Raw genomic sequence first — 23,441 nt, forward strand, 5'->3', positions numbered from 1 at the left:
TAGACCAGGCCTTGAGTTCTGAACAGTTACATCATTTTTCTAAGATCCTCAGCCAGTCGCTGGATTTGCCTCACTCTTCACCTGTGTGCTACATCATGTTGCAGTGGGCACTCCACAGAATATATGGTGGGCTTCCTCTAACCAAAACTGGGACAATAGGGGCATCAGGAAGGAATGATCACAATAATAAGGGAGTTCAGGAACCCGTTTGGATTAAGGGAGACTAAAGAGTTAGAGTCAAATCCAACATTTTTTAAATCCATGATTGCGTAGTGGTTCTCAAAAATACACAAAAGAATATTAGTACAGAAAGAGTGAATTCTGAAAGCTGCCATTTTTAGAGCTCAGGACCCTGACTGACCCAGGCAGAGATGATCAACAGTTTTCAGACCCAGAGTGCAAGGGTTCTGGAGCAGAGTACTCCTGGGGCTTCTAGTGTCACCCCATAAATGGCTGACTATTTACAGAGGGGAAATGTGCCTTAGTGTCAGACAGGTGGGTGGGCGCCACTTACCCAAACCTTATACTCGACTCTATTCCTCCTAACAACCAGGTAGTGGAGGGGCTGGCACCCCTGTTCGCTGTCCTTGTTCCGTGAAAAGTGCTTACCTGTGGATCTGACCATGGGAGACAGGCAAAGCCACTGTGGCTTCGAGAGGTCAGCCAAGGAGCTGACCTGGACCCCTGAGTGGAGTCACCAGGCGCATGGACCTTGGCTGTGTCACTGGTCATCAGGTTGTCCCTGGCCTTCCCCATGAGTGCTTCTTGGCTGAGAAGAAAAGAGCTCTTGAAGTTCTCACTCGTGTCCCCTTCACCTCTGCTCTGTCACATCTGCTGATTAGGGGTCTCCTTCCTGGACACAGCCCAGGGCTCAGGGGTGATCAGGGAGCACATGTGGACATGAAGTCTTTGTTTCCTCCTACCTAGGGCATTCTGCCATTTACCCCAACATCCCTCCCAGCCTCCGTCAAACTTGTGACCTTTTGATTTTCATTCTGCCCCATGTTCTGACTTCACAGGAGGTATACCATCCTCAGAAGTGATGGCCGTGCCTTGAATGCCTAGATATGCCGTCGCCTTCTGTCCCACACTGGCTGTGCAGTGTCCCTCCTGCACCATTAGAACTTATCCTCTTTGCTCATCCTGCAGGTTCCAGCGTGAATGGCCTGGAGGAGCCCAGCGTCGCCAAGAGGCTGAGGGGCACTCCGGAGAGGATTGAGCTGGAGAACTACCGGAGGTCTGTGAAGCGGGCAGAGGAGCTGGAGGAGGTGCCAGAGGAGACACAGGCCGAGCACAACCTGAGCAGCGTGCTGGACAAGGGCACCGAGGAGGACGTGGCCAGCAGGTCAGCCTGTGCCAGTGGCTCACAGCCACTGCTTCCCCAGGGCTGTGGCCACACCAGAGCCCCCGCTGAATACGCTGTCGGAGTTTGTCCAGCGTGGCATCTGAGCCAGGCTGTCTTGGTCAGATCTGACTGTTCTGCTTTCCAGCTGTGGGACCAACCCTAGGCCAGTTATGTAACTACTCTATGCTCAGGTCCCTCATCCGGAAAAATGAAGCTAATACTAGTGCCTTCCTTACAGAATCAGTGTATGGGTTAAGTGGGCAGATAGGTATATAGTGTGTAAAACAGTACTCGGCACAGGTAAGCACTTAGGAGTCTTTTTGGCTTTTTGTTGTTATTTTGGGTTTTTTCAGTAGTGGGGATTGAACCCAGGGCCTTTACAGTGAGCTGTGTTTACCGTCCTTTTTGATCTATTATATTTTATTTTTGAGACATAGTCTTGTTAAAACATCACTAAGTTGCCCAGGCTGGGCTTGAACTTGTGGTGTTCCTGTCTCAGACTCCTGGAGTGCTCCAACTGCTGGCTGGCAGCACCACAACCAGCTTACCTGTGAGTTATTTGGTGTGGTACTATTTACACTTGGTCATCCTCACAGGAATCTGTAAAGTAGACAAGAACGTGTGTTTTGTCACATGATGGGTAAGGGAATGGGTAGCAACTGAGATTCCGACTCTCCCTGGGTCCAAACCCAGGATTTTTTCAGTTTTCCTGCTGCCCGTGATCTGTTCCCTTCCATTTTGTCTGTCTTATATCTAAGTCAGCATCAGCAGTTAATATTACTGTCATATCACCTTGTAGTCTGTAATGCAGGTATCTCTCACTAAACAGGGCAGAGCCAGTAAAAATCACATCCACAAAATTAATTGAATATGTATACCACGTCTTTAGCAGTTTGTTAATCATTGAGAAAGTAACAGAAAAGACCTAAGCCACAGACTGTTGCTTACAAATTCATTGACAGGAAGAGATTTTCACACAGGGAGAAAAAGAGACATAAAGCAGAGTGTGACTGAGGGTCAGGTGCCACAGAGGAGCCCTGGGTATCGATGGGGGTAACTTACCCACGAGTTCACTATGCAGTCTCAGGGAAGCCCCCTCACATCTCTGTGTGTTCTTTGGGTTACTGCAAGTAAAGATGGGGGCAGCAGAAATCTGGGGTGCCCCAGGGGCCACAAGCAAGTGGTTTTATGCTTAGCCAGTTCCAGTGTTCAGTTCTGTTTAGCTGGGTGATATCTCTGGGTCTGTGCACACTCTGACCCCTACAGGAGTCCAGCGTCTGTTGTTTTTCCTTCCGAGCTTCCAGTGTCAGTAGAGATGGGCGTTTGCTAAGCGGGGAGGGTAACTAAAGAAAGGCTGGCCATCATTTGGTTCACTGAGTTTAAGGATTGGTGCACCGGGCACTTTCGCAGTCGTGATAGAGGGATGTGTGGAGCTGAAGAGAGCAGCACACTTGATTGTAAGGCCTAAGAACGTTTTTCAGTAGTGTTTGCTGGGCAGAGTTCCTTCTAGCCACATCCCACCTCCTGCCCTTTTGTAGACACGCCCTGGATGAACCACTCCAGGCTGGCCCCACAGAAAGTTCCCCTGTGCATTCCAGGGTAGCTGTTCCTTGATACCTGCAGTTCTGAAGCCTCAGTAATTGCAAGTCACTGTCACATAACTCAGCATCACATCCAGAGCACCCATGAGCTGTGGTCCCCCCACCCTACGTTCAGATGGGGGTGCACTCTCAGCACCAGCCTATGGTGGGGAGGGGGAGCCCATATGTCCCAGCGTGCTGATAAACCCTGGAGCAGAGTGGAGGATGCATCTGAGTTAAACATGAAATCAGTCAGCATCTATAAGGCACAGCAAGTGCCTTGTCTTTTAAATTTGGATTAAATAAAAGGCAAGGGCCGGGGATATGCCTCGCAGTAGAGTGCTTGCCGAACCCTCTATGCAGCTTGGGTTCCATCCCCAGCACCACAAAAAAGAAAAAATTTAGAAAGGATCTTTTTAGAAAAAGGCAATGATGATAACAATAACTTATTTGCTTCAGGTGCTATACAGAGTGAAAAATAATCTCTTGAAAGTGAGGAGCCCAGAGGAAGGAGCTACAGGCTTTGCCACAGGAAACAGGCCGAGCCTTGTTTCCTCTTTCCCCACAGTACCAGGCAGGAAGTAGGTGCCCCTTCTGTCCTCAGTGCTCCTAGAAGAGATGTGAGACCAGAAGTTGAGAAATGGCATGGATTTAAGGATTCATCCACTCCAGCCCAGGAACTCCCATTCCATAGTTTAAGAGACTCGCTGAAGTCACCTGCTGTGGAAGGCAGTGAGTGTGATGTTTCAGAATACAACTTCAGACCTGGACTCAAACCCCAGCTGTACTACCTGCTAAAGGGAGGCAAGTGACTTAACTGCTCTGTACCTCAGGGTTTTTTTGTTTGTTTGTTTGTTTGTTTGTTTGTTTGTTTTTGGTACCAGGGATCGGACTCAGGACCTTGCTCTTGCAAGGCAGGCAGCAGGACCACTGAGCTCTAAATCCCCTGCCCTGTGCCTCAGTTTCACCTGCAAAGGGCATTGTCCTTCATAACTTACTCTGAGGAATAAATCAAATAAAGCAGCTGACACCATCTGGCACACGGTGGTCATCAAGTGAAGGAGAGCAGTTGCTGTCACTGTTGTGTCTTATAGGTCCCCGCAGAGTGCAGGTGGCAGGCCAGGGATTTTTGCATTGGTTCCCTTAAATGGTAGGTTAAATGTCAGAAATTAGGTTTGGTCCAAACTCACCATGCCCTGCCTCCTTGGTGACCAGATCTGTCATATCCAAACCACCCAGAGGCCCTGCTGAAGAGCAGCTGCTGGCCTGAGATACTGATTCCCACACTGTGGGGTAAAGCTCAGCAGTTTTCATTTTAAACGGTTCCCAGGTGCTGCTCTAAAGTTTCCAAGTTACCCTGGCTACAAACCCCACCTGGGACACTTAGGAAAAACAAATTCCTAGTCCCTCCCTGAAGATGTGGACAGAGAGGCCAGGAAAGTGTTTTTGTTTTGTTTTTGTTTTTTGGTACTGGGAATTGATCTCGGGGCCTTGGGCTTGCCGGGCAGGCGCTGTGCCTCTGAGCTACATCCCTGGCCCAAGGAAAGTCTGCTTTTAACAGACATCCTGGGTGGGTCTCATTACAGATTCATGATGTAGTACACACAGGCACCTACGAGTCTGTAGCCGTCTAGGCCTAGGCAGCTGCCTGACCTTCCTCCCAGGTGAGTGGGAGCTTGCCTGCTGGAGGAGAGTGAGGAAACAGCACTTCTATTTTTTATGGCAAGACAAAGTGGCCAAAAACAGAAGAGAACCAGCTCTGGGATCTGAGCACAGCTTTTTACTGACTGCCTGTTGGAAGGGATTTGCTCAGCAAGGAGGCCAGCGTGGCCAGTGCCCAGCTGCTGGTCTTTTAGTGTTTACAGATCTATGGCTCTAAAGGATCATCAGTGAGTGCCAGAGTAGGGAGGTTGTTTGCAGAGAGGGTATCCATCTGCTGAAGGATCCCTTGATTGGCCAGCCCTCCATCAGAATAGCACCACAAGGAAGTCATGTCCGAGGGCTGACAGTGAATAAACAGGAATCCCTGCCTGCTCCTCTCCTGCCTCGCCCCTTTCCCCACAGAGGCAGTAACGTGAGCTGCAGGTGATAGGATGTTGGGCTGGCTGAGCACAAAGAGATTTCTACTGTGTTTAGATTGCTGGTCGATGTACCTTTCTGCCACCTGCTCAGCAGTGGAGTGTTCACGGGGTTGTCAGGGCAGGTGGGACCAAGGGCATGGCCGAGCAGGACAGCAGATTGCAGTCTCTGGTTAGAGAAGCGGAAGCCATGAGTCCCGTTTTCCTCTGAAAATTGCCCGTGAGTTTAGGGGGCCCCATATGGAGCCTGCCTTATGCAGGGTGGGGGCTACCTCAGTGACTATTCACACCTTCTGAGGGGAGATCCCGGGCCTGGATCACAACACACTTTCTGGGCTTGCTGCCCTGAATGCCGCACCAAACCACACTTAGGTTCTTGGAGAACCACCAAAGAAGGTTGTGTGGCTGTCACTGGAAATGGGACCCTCCTCACACCTTGGTCCAATTCCTTAAGCTGCAGTTTCCTCATCTGTAAAAATGGGAAAAATACTGTCCCTTATCTGAAATGTTTGGAACCAGAACTGTTTCAGATTTCAGAGTTTTTCAGAGTGTGACATATTTCCATAGACTTCACAGTGGGGTAATCCTAAATTCAAAACTCTGAAATCTGAAATGCTCCAAAGTCCAAATTTTTCGAGAATCATATTGGTACTTGGAAAATTGTAGGCCTTCGAGTTTTACGAATGTTCAGCCTATAGTGAAAAGTGTACCCTGGAGTGTAGCTGAGCGAATGAATCCAAAGTAAGTGCCTTGGCAGAGAAAATTAACCAAAAACAGAAAAAAAGAATTAACAGAGAAAGTGCCACACGCAGCAGAGTCCATCCTTGAGGCTCCATTGGCCTCCCCTGAGACTGTCACCTTGGCTGTTACTGCCCACATAGGCAGAACCTCCACTTGGCTCAGTTAAATTAAGAAACCTTTAAAAAAAATAAAGAGACCTTGTCTTTGTAGGGTCCTAGTCCTCCAGCTTGGCATTGCTTCCTCCTGCCAGGGCTCACTGAGACCATCTCTGTGAGAGAACAGAGGGAAGGCACCTTGAGGTGCATAGTTGTGTATAAATTGTAGCAGGGAGGGTTTGTTGCTATACAGTCTTCCAGTGGAAATAGCTTCTTTTTCTTCTTCTTTTTATTGAGTTTATTGGTACAATCTTGGTATACAATACAGTTACATTCATTACTGGGATCCTGTACCTTTACATGATAGGTCTTGATTCTCATTTTTTCCCCTTGTCCCTGCCCTCCCTTCACCCCTTCCTCCCCTCCCCATTTACAAACACTTTATTTCCATTTTTTCAGTTTCTCATATTTTTTTCCTCTCCCTTATTACGTTTCCCCTACCCTTTCCACTTTCCCTACACCTTTAGCCCTTTACTTCCTATTTCACATTATTAATTATCTCATTAGGATCCTGTGTACTATTATAGTTTTTCACAGCAGAGAAACTATTCGGTATTTCAGTTAAAGAAATCTCTGTATGAACATTAAAAATAGGGAATCCTAAAATAAAACTAAAAAGGAAAGTAAAAGAGAAAAGGCAATGATGTAAGATTAAAATAAACCTTAACTCTGAAGATGAAAATGGTCCCTTAACATATTTAAATTGCTTCTTGCTCTTGTAGTCTTATCTTCTTTTTTTTCCATTATTTAGAGAACACTTTATTAGTTTCTGTAATCAAACCCACGTAGATATGACCTTACATATTTAATACAGTGCGTTACCCCATACAAATGGGAAAAAAAAAATTTAAAAATTAACATTTCTAGACCAATATGGCTGTCCATTTCTGTACATTGCCAACTCAACCCAGTAAATTGGGATAACTTTCTCCAAAGTTGAGAGCACTGTTAAAGTTTCCAAAAATTCAAGTTATATATATATGTATATATTTATATTTATATAAAAAGACCAGTAATAGCAGTATGTTATGCATCAAGAGCAGCAACAGCTTTTCCAGGTTCTGCAGTCATCTGAACAAAATTATAGACATTCAGCACATTCCATTAAAAAATCAAAAACAAAAAAACAAAGAAAAGAATAATATCCAGAAAACAGCACAGTTCTGTTGCTATTGTGGTACCTGGCACCATTTTTTTTTTTATTAGCATCTTAATCATCATCTGGAAAGAGAACATTCTAGAGTAATATCATTAAATATAGCTCTCATAAAGCACGGTCACTACTACATATCATAAAGCAGGTACTAGATATTTTACATTCACAGAGGCATGACACAGTACCGTCCTACATCAATAACTCTAGAATCAGTTTTAGTTTGAAATTTGCTTTGTCTACAAATAAGATTGCTGCCCCTGTTTTTTTCTGGGTTCCTGTCACATGGAGAATTGTTTTCCATCCTTTCACTTTCAGTCTATGGGCTTCTTTTTGCACTAGGTGTGTTTCTTGTGTACAACATATTGTTGGATTTTGCTTCTTATTCCATTTTGTCAGTCTAGGAAATAGCTTCCTCTGACAGGCTTTAGAAAGGTATCTCTGGTTGGTGTCCTCTATAACACCTCCAAAATCAAGGTAGGCCTGCCCTGCCCTCACTGTGGCCCCTTGTGCACTCGACCTGCCTCAGCTGCACTGGGTCCTGTATAAAGGACTCCAGGGAGAGAGCAGCCCAGTACCTTCCCCAAGAGGGTGCAGACCACATCAGTCTCACCAAATGCCATATTGTTCCAGGGCAAAAACAGATGCCTGCTGTGAGAGGAAGATAATGTTAAGGGCTGGCTTTTCTGGCTCTCATCTCTACTATAAGACTGTACACTGATAAGATGCCCTTTCTTCCCACAGGGAAGAAGAAATTGGTCATCTGTATTTTTTTTTTCCTGGTATAGTGATTGTCTCTACTTACTAAGTTTCCAGGCTGTAGTCCAAGGGAGTCTGCCTCATTACAGATTCCTCCCTCCCCTGCACCCAGAGATTCAGGACCTGGGGCAGCCAAGGATGCTGGATGAACCTTGCCATGCTGGATTTATACCTTGAATCTTGCATGATGTAGGTGGCCTGGCCAGCCCCAGAAACTGCCCAAGTCCTGTGAAGATGGCACCCTGGAAAGGACCAGTTATTGCACCTTCTGAGTTTCCTTTTTCTGCATACAAAGAGGAAGCCTACCCGGCCTGTGTTGGGTCTCCCAGAGGGAGTCACAGAGTCTCTTGGAAGTAGGCAGAGCTAGGAGCTTATGAAAAGAGGCAGGGGTTGACCTTCCCACTCTCTTTTTGCATATCCTATGTGCCTCACTTGCTCTCACAGTCATTAAGGTGTCATAAAACTAGCCAGAGTGGCACTAATAGCCATGAGTGGGCCTCATTATCTTCCTGACAGGATTTATTTGTTACCACATCATTCACAGTACAAAAGTCCCATGACATGGCACGGGCACAAACACGCCTGTGCTGAGGCCTCTCCCAGGAGGCTGCAGCCCGGGTCCTTCCAGCCTGCTGACCATGGGGGAGCCTTGAACAAGCTGAGGGTCACACTCAGCCACAGAGGAGGGAAGGATTCCCTTCCGTCTGCTCTCTGAAGGCTTAAGATGAGCACTGAGGCTTCCTCATCTGTATTTCATGTTTGAGCAGTATGAAATGACATGAACTGGGTTAGTCATTAATGAGAAAATGAACTAACAAAAACAAAGGCAGAGCAAATTTAATGAAGGTAAAGAAAATATTGAAAACCCAGCTGCCTAGCTCTCCATGGTCCAATCCTTATGTTACCTGTTTTAAACTGCATCCACCTAGCCCCCTGCCTACTGCACTTCTGCTCTGCCTTGCTTCATCTTGATGTCTTATCTCCCTCTGGCAATGAAGCTCTTTTTATTTTTGTTTTTGTTTTGAGACAGTGTCTCACTATGTAGTCTAGACTGGCTTTGAACTCACAATGTAGCCCAGGCTGGCCTCAAACTAGCCGCAGTCCTTCTGCCTCAGCCTCCCAAGTGCTGGGGTTACAGGCGTGTGCCACCACGCCCAGCTGGGAATGAGGATCTTTTCTAGATCATCTTTGTGTTCTGAATGTTGTTAAGCAGGTGCACTATAAGTAGAAGACACTCAGTAAATTTCTCTCGAGTGAATGAATGGAGAGCAGGACTTACCAAACTGAACTTACAAGAAGGAGCCAGCTCTTCTGTCTCTTGTCTACTGGCTTAGCCTTAGTGGGTACTCAGAAATGTTTATTGAATGAATGACTGTATAGATGAGTCAACAAGCCAGTGAAGAGCTAGAACCCCCAGAGTATAACACAGGTATGCTGAGAATGAGTGGTTCCTGATCTTCACAGCACTCCTGTGAGGCAGGTATTCCATGACCTCCTGAGGTCTTATCACCAGAACAGCAGAGCCGCATGGGAGGGAGTGGCCAAGCAGAGAAGTACATAGGTAGAATCTAAGAAACTACCCAACTTGGAGCTTCCCTTGTCCTGCTTGCGTGCAGTCAGGCAGCACTGCTTTCTTGCTGTTGGTGTTTGACAGTACACACTGATTATCACTCGTACCAGGCTGGGTGTTTTGAAGTTTTCATTGTGACTCTTACATAGGCAGCGTATTGTCTGTTTGAGAATCCACGTGGTTATCTCAGTCTCTAAGTCAGCCAGTACTGAGTTGCCTAAAACCTGTACCCTAGACCATATCCTTGATCTTCCTGGTTCACCACCTCCCGTATTAAGAGTACAGACTGGGGGCCGGGGATTTAGCTCAGTGGCACCGAGCCTGCCTTGCAAGCACAAGGTCCTGAGTTCAATCCCTAGTACTTCAAGAAAAAGAGAGAGAACAGGCTGTAGGGAGTCATCTCCCTGGGTCCCATTATTAGACTCCACCCAGGCCCCAGGCCAGCAAATGTCCTGTGGTCTCAGGAGAACATGGGGTTGGGAGTTAGAGGTTATCTCCCTGAAGTCAAGGTTACAGTCCCCACTACACAGCACCATAGCACTCAGAGCAAATACTATGGTCTTAACCACTGCGCACGGGCTATGCCCTCTCACACCCAGGGCTGGGAGGAAGACTGCCTGGGTAGAGAGACGACCCCACCTTCACAGGAAGCTGGGATGGACTTGGCACTCACTCCACTGAGCTTCTCTGTGACAGCCACATCATCCCCGGCCCGGGCACGTGCCACTCTTCACAGAGGGCAGAGTCTTCTGAAAAAGATGCTTTGGGAATTACCAAACTATTTCGCTTTGCTAGAGGAGCACACAGCACTGAAGGGGGTGGGATTTTATTCATGTCCTGCTGCTTGTCTTCTTCCTGTGCAGGGCCGGGAAGGGGACATCCTAGAAGGTGGGGGTTGGATTTTGACTTCTGTAGATTCTCGCACACACTGCAGCCTGTGCCAAACCTTGAACTGAGCGGGCATGGGCTGTAAGGGCTCAGGTGTGAAGAGTAGCCGCTTGTTGGGTGTGTCAGGTGTCTGCAGAGCCTTTCCTGGCGGCCTCTGTGCCATGGTGTGCAGTGGGCAGGACCTTGCCTACCACTTGCCTATGTGTGCAGCTCAGGGATTGGCACATGGTGGAGTTTCAGGGAGCCCATGAAATCTAGAAGCTGCTTCCTCCAGCCCTGGCCCAGAGCACTCTGCTTGGCAGCCTCTTGCAGCTCCTTCTCCATCCCCACCAGGCTTTGGTTCTCCCGAGAAGCTACTGACCGAGCCAAGTAGCGTAGAATTGACTTCCTCAAGTGGTTCAGGGTGAAGGAGGATTTTTCTCTCCATTCTGGATGCCTGGGATTATGGGTTTATAGCAAAACCAGTCCATCACTCCCACTGTGCCCTCCAGGCCTCTGTGAACCCTGACTCTGTGGTCGTGGTATTCTGTGGGCTTTGTGTGGGTGCTCACTCAGGTTTGTGTGGCATCCTGTTCCCCTCATCCCTCTCTCCTGGACAGGCGGGACATGCTCAGCTGGTGCTTTGCCAGGACGCTTTGGCTCTGCACCATCCCCTTCCGCGTATCGTCCTTCCCTCACTCGACCGTGTGGTTGCTTTTGACAGCAGTTCTGAGTCAGAGATGGAAGAAGAGGAGGAAGAAGAGGAGGAGGAGGACCAGCTGCCCACCTCGGACCTGGGCGGTGTTCCTTGGAAGGAGGCGGTGCGGATCCACGCCCTTCTGAAAGGAAGGAGTGAAGAAGAGCTGGAGGCCTCCAAGAGCTTCGAGCCTGGGGAAGAGGAGGAGGAGGATGAAGAAGAAGAATATGAAGAAGAGGAGGAGGAGGAAGAGGAACCATCCAGTGAAGGTTAGAAAAGTCTCTCCTGCCAGCCCTGACCCTGTCCTACTTATGCATCCGGGAGGTGTCAGTGGCTCAGAGTCACACAGGCGCCTCTCGCAGAGCCTGAGACCCTGTCCCTGCCATCCCACCCTTAGACGCAGGACAGCCCCTGGCAGTGGGCGTAATTCCATTGTTCACATTGATATTTGTGTATTGGAAGTAGCAGTCAGGGACTAATACAAAGACTATTCAAAGCAGATTATTTATTCCATTCATTCACTCTTTTTTGCCTTCAATTAGAGAAATTAATTAGAATGAAGCAGGGGAATGGAGTTTTCTCGAAGAGTCCCTGATTCCTAGTCTTGGATGATGGAGGCTGCTGTGAGCTTAGCTGTCCATTGGATGAGGTTCCCTCAATGATACTTAGAGTAGTTCTTGGGGCTATAAGTCCTAGAAGGAACTTAGGTTCAGTAGTCAGTCATTTTAGTTGGCTCTGAAATACTCTCTTGTCTTGAACATGGGATTTTTTGATTCTGTACCTCTCTCTGGCTCTGTGACCACCAGTACAAGGAAGCCAATTTTTGGGTCCCTCTGCCTGCCTGTGTAGAGAAAGATGATCGTTCTTCCCTTCCCTGGCCACACACGGGACCTATGGGGTGGTGAGGAAGAAACCAAGGCAGGTGGAGACTGGATTGTCCACCATGCTCCATCTCTTGTGGGCATGGCGCTGAGAGCAAGGACACAGGCCTTCGCGTTCCTGGGCCCCGGGAATGAGACAGAGGAGCAGATTAATGCTGCACCACACGGGAGACTTGGCACACAGTTGCCCTGCTGCTCCTGGGCTTCTCTTTGCATTTCCTGGAATCTGACATGCTGCTCAGGCCCATCCCAGGGGCTGTTTCCCCTGTTTTCCTTCCCAGACACAGGGCTCATGTTTCCAAGCCACTCCCTAGAGGGATCTAAGGCCCTGATCCTGACAAGGCAAGGTGGATGGGGAGAGGCCCTGGCGTTGGTCTGAGTCTTCAGGGTTTGAGCACATCCTCAGAAGCTTCTAGAAAGCTTCCCTGCCGAGCCTCTCTCCCCTCTAAAGTTGGAGGCTCATGCTGGGGCAGGATCCACTGCAGAAATGGCCTGTGCTCCCGCCAGTCAGTTTCATGAGACACAAGTGAGGTCTGTGTAAGAAAGAGCCCCCGCCCCTTGCTGGAACCTGAGTTCTCTCCACTCAGCTGCATCTCAGAGGCTCAGCACTACCTCCATGTCCCTGCTGTCAGAGCGCGAGCCTGTTCATGTCTGAAGCAGGGGAGGGTGTTTTGTTCGTACTAGCCCAGAAGTCTTATCTCCATGTGACCATTAATGCTTAGTGGCTATTAACCCTGAAACAGCTTAGGGCCAGAGCTTGTTTGTTCCCTCTTTGGAAGAGTGCAGCCATCTTTCTCTCGTGAGGACAGTATCCCGATGTTGGACCTAAAGGCAAGACCATACCTGTAGGGAACAGAGTTTGAACTAGAAAAATACATACCAACAAATTCAGCCCTACTCTAAACATTCCCAGGTGGAACCCTGTGTCCCCAGCTTGGAGTGTGTGTTGTCTTCTGGGAGGCAGACTTTGATACCTGTGTGGATGGCAACAGACACTACTGCCTTGTAGCTGAAGATAACTCTGCCCTCTTTCCTTCCTTCTATTCCCTTTTCTCTCTGTTTGTCCCCCTGCGGGATTCTTGATGCTGTTGGTGGGTGTCTGGCTCCCCCTGTTGTAGAAGGGGAGTATTGCCCCTGGGACAGAGAACTCCTGCAAAGCCAGTGGCTCCAGCATCTCTCAAAGGAAGAAGAAACGGGTACATGTAAAGGTACCCACTTTGCCTCTTGCCCACCTTTACCCTAGCTCCCTAGTAACGATCCAAAATATGCCCCCAAGAGCAGGTCCCACATGAAAAGGTCTGTGAAGAGACATTCCATAGGCTTTGCATATACCTAACTGGTGCCTCCCCAGGGCCCAGCCTTCCCAGGAGAAGTGCAGAGGAGCCTGTGGGTCGACAGCCACAGAAGCCTGCAGGAGAGTGTGTGGAACGTGGCCTCCTCTCTACCCCTGTAGCTTTTGCTGCAAGTTCTTACCATTAAGATTGAGTTTCTTCTCTAAGACGGAGAGCCTCGCAGCATGACCACAGCTCTTCCATCACCTTCACAGGTGCCGTTAGCATTTCTCTGAGACAGGACAAAATGCCGGCTTCGTGCCGTTGCTAAGTCCCCAAGGTTGTGTGTGTTAAGCAGAAAGCAGGATGTTACTCATGGAGGAGGCTCACTCTTCTCTTGTTGCTTCAAAGGTAAAGAAAGGCACCGCCTTTTTCTCTTTCACTTACCTTCCCCAGTTCTAAGCTGCCCATGCTCCAGTGCTAAGATGACTGCTATGATTTGGCCCCTCCAGCATCATAGAGACACGTAGGGCAGCCTTGGGAACTGCGCAAATCTGTGAAAACCAGCAGCTCCAATCAGGAGCCTGTGAGGTCAACACCCTCACATGACAGACAGCAGTTGGCATCCACACTGACACTGAGGCACTCGCTGCCCATGTCGCTTCCCCTGCTCCAAGCTAAGAGGTTGTCATGACACTACAAAGCTAGACTGCCCAGTTAGGTTGCTGAGGGGAGGGGAACAAACACTTCTGGAAGGAAGCGGCTCCTGGCAAGAGCCCCAGAGCCCTTCGAACTGGGTGGCACCTGCTCTTGATGCCTAAACAGCCACCCTCCTCCCCACATAATGTCCCCGTCCCACAAGTCACGGCTGCCCCTTTATCTTAACCCCACTGTGCGGCATGATCCAAGCACTAACAACAGGGGGCCCACAGGACAGGGACTGCATGCCAGTCCATCAGCTCTGACAGCAGGGATAACCGGAAGGGATCGCTGGTGAGTTTGCATCTAGCAGAGGAACCGGGTCTCGTGTCCAGGGAGCTCCCAGGGGCACCAAGTGAGGTTTTAAGGGAAAAGGCTTTGATCACAGAAAAAGCAGAGTTATCAGTCTTTTTCCTCTAGAAAAGGATGCCCTGAACCCCCAGAAATTTGGGGTTTTACAGGATAGAGTCCTGCTCTCTCTCCTGGCCTCCACCTCCTCTGATTCCATCATCCTCCCATGTGTCCCCATCCCAGACCTGGCATGCAGCATGAGGCCTCTTGGAGAAGGGGAACTTTGTCTAATAGCAGCTCTTCCTGCAGAAGCTAATCGCTGAAGTACCCAGAGTATGTTTCTGTCCCGTGTAAGTGGGCTGGCTCTGTCCCATCATTTCTCAGAGGAGAAGCTGTCAGCCTGGCAGGTGGTGGTAAGCATCTTGCCACGTGGCCGCAGGTGATGTCTCCTGCAGATCTCTACTCTGCTAGTGACAGCTGAGTCCACACCCCTTGGAGGGATGGCCCTCGGCGGCCAGTTGTAATCTGCTTTTTCTCCACCTTGGCATTTGGGTTCCTCAGGTGCACCTTAGGATGAAAAGAGCATTAGACTCTGTATCTGGAGGTGGACTGTGCAATTCTCTTTATTGAAATTAGTAGTATATATTAAGCTTAAAATGATTAGATCCAACTGAACCCCATACATGCTTGCACGTGGGGCAGCACGCATTCTCGATTTTTAACTTTCTAATTCATACTGCTCCTGGCAACTACTGTAACTGTTGTTCTGTTTCCTTTCCTTTGGTGTTTCGTCCTCTCCTCCCCTTGACTGTTTATTTTCTCATTCCCTGCTCCCTCTTATCTCTTCCATCCTTTGAACCTGGTCACTTAGCTGGGAACCACAGGCTACAGCAGATCATAAATCCAGCGGATCCCTTGGCGATCCAGGCCGATGTGCACTGGACACACATTCGTGAGAAAGAGGAGGAGGAGAGGATGGTCCTGACCTCCGAGTCCTCCACTTCTAGAGGTAACTGCCTGGAGACCCAGGCCTGTGTGTGGGTGTGCCTCGAGCACCTCCACCCTCCATCCCCTCCCGCTATGGCAGAGGACCTTCCTACTAGCGCAAAGCCACCCGTTTGATCAAAACAGGAGCCCATATGAGATGTTAACCCAGTGTTAATCTGATAGCTGCCCTGGCCTCTCCTTCAAGGATATGTAAAGTTCTTTATGGAATAAGAGGTTTTAGTCTTTCTCCACTGATGCCAGACAGTAATACAAACTTGACCTAGGAACAGCCTCGAACAACCATTGCTCCTGCCTCAGCCTCTTGAGTCCTGGGATTACGGGCACACACCACCACCCCCCGCTCACTGGCAGGTTCTTCATCCACCCTGTAGAGATGCTGGTACTTTCCCTGGCCGGTGGGCTTGACGTGACCGTGCATGGGAAGCAGAGGACGGGAGCGTATTTAGAAGTGAAGCCAACAGAGATGTGTATGAGGGAGGCTCTCAAGTCACCGTGTCATTGTCAACTGTAGATTTCAGCCGAGATGGTCTGTTTGCCAATCAGATGAAAGTGTGCCCTATTCAGGCTAGTTTTAAGAAATAGCCGTAAAAGAGAGAGGAGTCTGGAGGATGTGGCTGCGTGCTGTTCTCAGCTGCTCGTCCTCCAGGTGTGCACGTTGGAGTCAGCTTGCTCTTCCTCTGGCTCCCTTAGCCTTGTGTGTTCTTCAGCCCCTACAAAAGGTGTTCACAAAAGGGTGCTTCCTGCCCTGAGGAAAGAAGCTCAGCCTTTCATGGGACATTTCTTCCTTGCAGCCCCAGATCTTGCCAGGAGGCAAGACCGGCCTCCACTGATGACTTTTGCGGCACTGTAGATGCCCGCAGCTGGACCGGGACAGCTCTGCCACCTTCCTCAGGCTTCTCTCCCCTCTCCCTGTCCTGAGTGCCCATCACACATGCTCCCAGTGGATCATCACCCCTTGTTGGTGCCAGACAGGCCTGTGTTTGTGACATCGTCTCAGCCTCTCTTATGTTTGGACTTTAGGATTGACCCAGCCCTCTTCACTGGGAACACTGACTGCTGTGTAACTCTGATTTATCATCTGTTTTAAATTCAGTGCCCGGCCTCCCCTCCATACGCCGCGCAGCAGTGCAGGCCTGGCTGGAGACGGTCTCTGGAGGTAGTCTGGTGATGTTGGATCTTCCCCACTCACAGTAACCTCTCTCTCTAGGTGGCTCTGCTGGTGCCTTAACACTAGAACCCGGGTCCCACCGTAGGTGCATGTGAGGGCGGAGCCAGAAGTGGGTGGGCACTGCATGCCTCACCCGGCAGCCTTCCTGCATGGGCCAGAAGCACCTCCCACACTCCAGGGCCATGGAGAAGGACAGACATAGCCTTCTGCTCACCTAGGTTGGGACAGAGGCCACAGCTGAAGGAAGCTTTCTGTACAGATTTCAAGAATGTAGAAATTAAGTTGGGTGAAAGCTATGGGAGTATCAGAGAAGGAAAGGGGCAAAAGTCAGGTAGATGTAATGAGAAATGACCAGAGCAGAGAGCAGGGCAGCGCACTGGTGTGTGCTGTGCAGCTAGAGCTTGGTGCCATCAGCTGGGTCTCCAGACTGAGCTGCAGGTGTCTCTTTAAGCACTTACACCACAAGATAATCCAGAAACCTTAGTTGTCTTAAACTTTTCTGGAAACACATTCCTCCATGAAGAGCTGCTGGCGTTTTGGGCAGATGGTTGTTCCACTCAGGGTGTTCAGTGTCCTTGACCTCTGCCCTCTCAGTGTTGCATAGTGCCCGTGCCCACCCCAGTCACAGTGACTAGCACAGACTCTGTGCGTTCCCCAGCACTGCCTGAGGAAGGGTGCCTTTGCCTCCTGGCAGAGAACAGCAGTACTTTTGGGATGGACTGGCACGTGTGGCTCTTTACCACCAGGCTCCTCCCAGCTCAGCCTACTGTCCTCGGTCATGGCAGGACAAACACACACGGATGGGGGCTCCATCACAGGCCATAAGAGAGTGCCACTGGTGTCCAAGTGAGCTGGCCTGGAGTCGGCAGCCTATGACACGGACTGCTGGGACCCTAGTCAGTGTACACCCCAGATGGTGGGACAGGCAAAGGAGTGGACTTCTCCCCAGCTTGCCATGGAAGTGGAGCTCATTCCCAGCTTTCATAGCGCGTGACCGCTTCCAGCACTCTGCTCTCCATTCTAACCTGGATTCCATCCCCCAGACCATCGCTCAGGCTGCATCTCTTTCGGCATCTGCTGCTGCTGCTGCTGCTGCTGCTGTTGCTGTGATAGTTCTTCATTTGTTTTTCAATATTTGTAATAATCATTCTTTCCAAGGTCCTGGAGGAATGTTGCCCCCTCCCACACACCCCTCCTGGCTCTACAGCAGACATTTCTTAGATCCTCCAGACTGGAGAACCTGTGGAGGACCGAGGGTCCAGGACAGGGACAGGCTAACAGGGGCAGACTGGGGAGCCCCGGGAGGGCTCTCTTCCAGCTCACTTCCCTGCAGCAGTGTGAGATGACCACTTCCACGCCAAGCACTCTCTGATTCATTCAAGCAAATGTGTCAGGCACAGAGCCTTGATCCAGAAGAGGAGTGTGACGTGTTCTGACCACGGAGGTCTTTTGTTCTCAGACATGGTGTAGTGCGGCGATGAGCTTGCTGCCCATGTGCAAAGCTCAAGTTGGAGGAGAGGTCCATGGAAGACCCTGTGGCTTTTTAGTGGGACTTTTGTTTGTCCCTCTCAGAAGTCCTGCTTCATGGAGCTCGATGAACTGTCTTCCATGAGTGGCCAGAAGCAGGGTGGTCACTCAAAAGCTTTAAGCTGCAGAATTAACTGAGTGGTCTCCCCAAGTGTTTCCCCAGCAAATGCTATTACTATAGGTAGCACCTTGGCATTGCAGGACCCTGACTGCGACTGCTCTGGTGTCCCAAAAGGACAAGTGTGGCATTAATCATTCACCAACCCAGAGTGTAGCCTGAAGCACGCCCATCCTGAACCCTAGATAGTCTAGTACGTCCCAAACTGTTACACAGTTCTCTAAAAACCAGATTTGAGCTAGCATCTTCTACTTGTGCATAAAAGATAAGTATACAGCTTAAGGAATTATTTTTAGGTGTTGTTGCTGTTGCTGTTGTTGTTGTTGTTGTTTTGAGACAGGGTCTCGCTATGTAGTTCAGATTGGCCTTAAACTCACTATGTAGCCCTGGCTGGTCTGGAACTTGCAGTGATCCTCCTGCCTCAGCCTCCCCAAGGGCTGGGATTACAGGCATGCACCACCATGTCCATTTTAAGGAACTATTAAGGAAAGAAAAACTTGTGTAACTGACATCTAGGTCAGAAAATAAAATAGCCCAGCATCTTGGAGGTGCCTTTCCTAGTCACAGTCTTCCCCCCGTTCATCCCCAAAGGAAGTTCCTTCGAATTTCATTATAATGAAACTCATTATAATGGCCTTACTGGTCACCTGCACCATTGCCCCCAGTCTGTGCCCATGCTGAGGTGCTGGAGGCAGTGGCAAAGCTGGGCTGCAGAGAAGACACTTCTCTGTGGGACAACTGGCCATTATGTAGATCGCCCTCTCCCACTTGCAGTACAGGTTTATAAGAAATTCACCTGGAGTCTAATACTCCTGTATCTTAGGCATGTAATTGATTTTGTTTTCTTTTCCCTGTTTAAAAAGAGAAAGGACCGGGGATTTAGCTCAGTGGTGCCGCTCCTGCCTCATAAGCTCAAGGTCCTGAGTTCAAACCCCTGTACCAAAAAATAAAAAATAGAGAGAGTGGCTGGGGCTATAGCTCAGTAGCAGAGCCCCTGCCTAGCAGGTGTGAGGACCTGGGTTCCATCCCCAGCACTGTTAGGGAAAGAGAAAGAGGAAAGACAGACAGGCTGCTTCAGCAGTTCCTCTGCTCCCTGGCCTGCCTTGGGCCTCCGGCCTCATCTCCTGGCATGAAACTGTAGGAGAGGCTGGGAGCTGGCTGTGCTTGGAGCACTAGAGGAAGCCCCAGGAGCCCCGGCAGCCCCCATATGGCTCCTCCTCTGCCCTGTGGCACAGGCTCAGTAGTGGAGGCTGGACAGATGGGGCAGGAGGGAGCCTGGTCTCATTTGGCAGCACTGGAAGACTCCTCTTGAGTCCAGAAAAGGAACTTTACATATCCCTTCAGCCCAACCCCACATGCTTTGACAGAACATTTCTCCTTATTCTCACAAGAAAAGCCCCTACCAGCATCGGTAGAGTGGGGCCCTCAAGTCCTGCCGGTCATTCACCATGTGACTCCTGGCTGAACAGTATGGCCATGCGCAGGTTATCCAAACCATCCGGACCTGTTTTCTCCCTCAGGGCTGGGCTGTAGAACTGTGTCATTATGAGGCTATATGACTCATGGCCTATGAAGGGGTCCTCTGGATGCCTGCTAGGTCTGGCCTGGCCTGTGCAGCAGCTCTCGCCTCTGACCACTGCAGACTTGAGGCCCTTGTACCAAGCAGCCCCTGGGAGAAGAGGGTGTGCAACTGCCTCCCAGCGCTCCCCTCCCTCCACAGCCCACTCAGATGGAGAAATGGCCCGGGCCCTTTTCAGCCCCCACACTGTTTCCAGAGCATCCCCTGCCTGTCCAGTAGCTGTCACATGACTGCACATTCTGTGTGTCTGTCTGCTTTCTTCTTCTCCTTGACTGTCTCTGTTTTATAGTCCCGTTGGACGAGGATGACCTGGAGGAAGATGAGGACTCAGAACCGGCTGAGATAGAAGGGGAGGCGGCAGAGAATGGGGACCCAGGGGACACTGGCGCCGAGCTGGATGATGGTATGGGGCTCACCTGGGTGACCTCCTCTTCCCCTGTGGGGACAAGGCCACAGTGGTTAGAGCTCAGGAAGAGGCAGAGCATCTGCTTTAAAGCAAAAGCTCTTGTGAGTCTCTGGAGTGGTTCTTCTGCCAGTGACTTAAACAAGGCTCATTTCACCCCCATGTTGAGCTGTGGTTGAGAGCTAAGCGAATCTCAGCCTTTCTGCAGGTCTTGAATCCAACAGACGACTGACAGCAGGAGACAAGGACATTTTAAAAATTAGAATCTTGACAATAGGCAAAGAAAAGCAGGGACTGGGCTGGAGAGAAATGAGAACAGAAGTGGAAGTAAGACGGTGGGGGGATGCAGGCCTCAGCTGTGGGTTGTGGTCAGAGCAAAGTGGAGTTGGCATCAGGCCTGTCCTCCACAGGCAGAGCCGGAGTTGCTCTTCATATCATGTGTCGTGGTCTCTACTTGAAAAGTAAACAAAGCCTCTCAGGCTTTGGGAGACCCCGTGCTTCAGAGGGCAGCACTTTTGGCATCAGGAGAGTGCCTTGGCTGAGTGGCTCAAGAGCTAGGGTGAGCCAGCATGCAGGGTCTGTCAGCAGCTAAGAGGAGGGCTCAGCAGGACCACAGGACCTGGTCTAGACCTCGAGCCCCAGCCCTGCAGTCCAGGGGTCCATTCCCTGAAGAAGAAAGAACTGGAGGAGGAGCACTGCCTGTCTCAAGGTGTACATGAGTTGTGTCTCCCTGCCTCCACCAGATCAGCACTGGTCTGATGACATCCCATCAGATACCGAAACAGAGCTTCGTTTGCGGCGCCAGGCTGAACTGGAAGCAGACCTGGAGCTGAGGGTGTCAGAAAACGAGGAGGAGGAACCATCTGCTTTACCAAAAGGGCAAGAGAGAGGTAGGTCCTCCACTGCTGGTGGCAGGCACACCTCCCAGAAGGCATGCCATGGCCCAGGATCCCCTCCTTGCTGTCCTGCCACCCCCCCCCCACACACACACACACTTGCCCTAGGCTACTGCAAGTGATTTTACCAAGCAGCTCCTTTCCTTCTGTCCTTTGGGACCTGGCTTTTCCACACCACAAGATACTGACAGTAGGGCTAGAGGTTTAGCTCAGTGGCGCCAGCACCTGCCTGGCAAGCTCAAGGTCCTGAGTTTGATCTCCGGTTTCACACACACACAAAAAAAACTGATGGGCACCTGGCGCAGCACCTTCCAGGAGTGCCCTCACTTCTGAGGACAGTTCTCTCTAGAGCAGTGAGGACATGTCCAGGGATGCCACTTGCACTGGCTCAGTGGAACCTCCACTCTCCCACCATGGCATAGGTTGGCTGGTGTATGACACCCTCCACAGAGCTCGCTGGGACCCTTTGTGACCAGAGCTGGTGGGGCTGTTTTCATGTTGTGATCCCTGTGTTCTTCTTTTCAGGTCCCTCCCAGGCCTCCAGCCCCATCCAGACCCCTCAGGAACAAGCTGTTCTCTTCACCCCAGCCCACAGCCCCACAATGGAGATGAAGGTTTAAGATTCATTGTGGGAAAAAGAAACTTATGGGACCCTGGGGGGACATAGTAACTCCTGTCTTAGGGATCAGGGTGTGAGTCCCATAAAAATTGAAGTTTAGTAGTCTAATAGACTGATCCTGAGGAAAACTAACCCTTTGTTCACTCCTCGAGCTAAGTAGAGTGGCAGTAGGAATGGTCTTGGGGGTTCTAGCTTAGTCCTCCTCAAAGATAGGCAAATTTATGTTTAAACTGAAGCGATAATATTCACAGAATCGGGGGTTTATTATGGCAGATATATGGTCTTAATGTTAAAATAACTATAAAGCTATTTAAATTAAAAATGTGCCTCCAGAGTGCCTGTGGTATGTAAAAGAAACCACATCAGAGAATTCTAAGTAAATACCTCATAAGGATGTCCTGTGTGTTGCAGTCTGGGAAATGCCATCCTGAGGACAGATCGTAGAGGAATCCCTGCATGTAGCGACCCAGAAAGCATAGCATAATTCAGAGTGTCTCCGCATGGTGGAGGAACTTTATCTTCTTGAGACACTGGAACAGGGTGACAGAAGGATTTGTGTGCATCGTTGAGGTTCCTTGGAAAGATAATGGACTGTAAAAGAGACTATAGTCAATAGCTGTGAAATCTTCCCGCAGTGCTGGTTGCTGTGTTGGTACCACAGGGGCTTGGGCCTTGAGAATTACTGGCTGGGATGAGAGTGAATTCACTAGTGTCCATCAGGCAGTATTCATTACAGCAGACAAAGAATGTAGGATGTGTTTGAGACAAACCAAACCCTGAAAGCTCAGTCAGTTCATTTAGACTAAGTAGAGGAGTTCTAAACATTGAACAAATAGAGCAGAAGATGGAGAAAGTTCTTCTGGAGCCAAAAATAGCTACAAAGACAGGAATTTATTTCACCACACTAGGTCCTTTGAGAGCAAACGTTCCCTCAAGAATGTTCCTGCCTCCTGATACCCTCCTAACAGTGTCTCTCTTCCGTCTCTGTAGGGAGCCCAGATCCCACTTCCCTCCGTCACCACCAAAGTGAAATCCCCTGAAGAGCGCATCTTCCCTGAACCTGTGCTCCCCCAAGAGAAGCCCAAAGCTGACTCCCCCGTGAATCAGAAAGCTGCCTACTCTCCCATCCGATCACAGCCAGTGGCTCTGCCGGAAGCCAGGACACCTACCTCACCAGTCAGCTCACAGCTCTTGTCACCCGGAGCCCCCTCTGCACCGCCCTCCACTCAGCTCCCCATTTGCTCCCAGCCTCAGCCTTCCTCAGAGACCACCATCCCATCCCCCACTGAATCCCCCATTCGCTTCCAACCTGTCCCAGCAAAAGCATCCACCCCTCTGGTCCCCCTCCCCATGCAGAGCCAAGGTGACCCCAAGGACAAGCTGGGCAGCCCTCTTGTAGTGGAGGAGGCTCTGAAGCGGAGTGACCTGGTGGAGGAGTTCTGGATGAAGAGCGCCGAGATCCGCCGCAGCCTGGGGCTCACACCTGTGCAGCGGGACAAGGGGCCCGAGCCCGCCTTCCCTTCACCTGCCATCAAACCACTGTCCCTAAAATCCTACTCAGTTGAGAAGTCCCCTCAGGACGAGGGGCTCCATCTTCTGAAACCTCCATCTGTTCCCAAAAGGCTGGGCCTGCCAAAGTCTGACGGTGAGCAGCTCTCCCTGCTGACTCCCAAGTCACCGCCTGACAGAGAACTGAGAAGCTCCCAAGAGGAGCGCAGGGACCTGTCCAGCAGCTCTGGCCTGGGCCTCCACGGCAGTTCCTCCAACATGAAGACCTTGGGCAGCCAGAGTTTCAACACCTCGGACTCCACCATGCTCACTCGCTGGGCCTGCCAAAGTCTGACGGTGAGCAGCTCTCCCTGCTGACTCCCAAGTCACCGCCTGACAGAGAACTGAGAAGCTCCCAAGAGGAGCGCAGGGACCTGTCCAGCAGCTCTGGCCTGGGCCTCCACGGCAGTTCCTCCAACATGAAGACCTTGGGCAGCCAGAGTTTCAACACCTCGGACTCCACCATGCTCACTCTCCCCTCCAGCCCA

General features: G+C 50.3%; 1 protein-coding gene across 1 annotated transcript in view; it reads left to right on the top strand.

The window, feature by feature from the left end:
* Mical3 (microtubule associated monooxygenase, calponin and LIM domain containing 3) overlaps positions 1 to 23,441 on the top strand; it is a 213,500-nt gene that overhangs the window by 160,114 nt on the left and 29,945 nt on the right. Inside the window, exons 20-26 of the mRNA XM_010630661.1 lie at positions 1,150 to 1,345; positions 10,973 to 11,214; positions 14,959 to 15,096; positions 19,777 to 19,890; positions 20,634 to 20,780; positions 21,312 to 21,400; positions 22,396 to 23,250. Of these exons, the coding sequence (XP_010628963.1) occupies positions 1,150 to 1,345; positions 10,973 to 11,214; positions 14,959 to 15,096; positions 19,777 to 19,890; positions 20,634 to 20,780; positions 21,312 to 21,400; positions 22,396 to 23,250 (1,781 nt within the window). The remainder of the gene's footprint in view (positions 1 to 1,149; positions 1,346 to 10,972; positions 11,215 to 14,958; positions 15,097 to 19,776; positions 19,891 to 20,633; positions 20,781 to 21,311; positions 21,401 to 22,395; positions 23,251 to 23,441) is intronic.

Source organism: Fukomys damarensis, unplaced genomic scaffold (assembly GCF_012274545.1).
Source record: "Fukomys damarensis isolate Sample0158 unplaced genomic scaffold, DMR_v1.0_HiC HiC_scaffold_5, whole genome shotgun sequence".
In the NCBI taxonomy this organism is placed as follows: domain Eukaryota; kingdom Metazoa; phylum Chordata; class Mammalia; order Rodentia; family Bathyergidae; genus Fukomys; species Fukomys damarensis.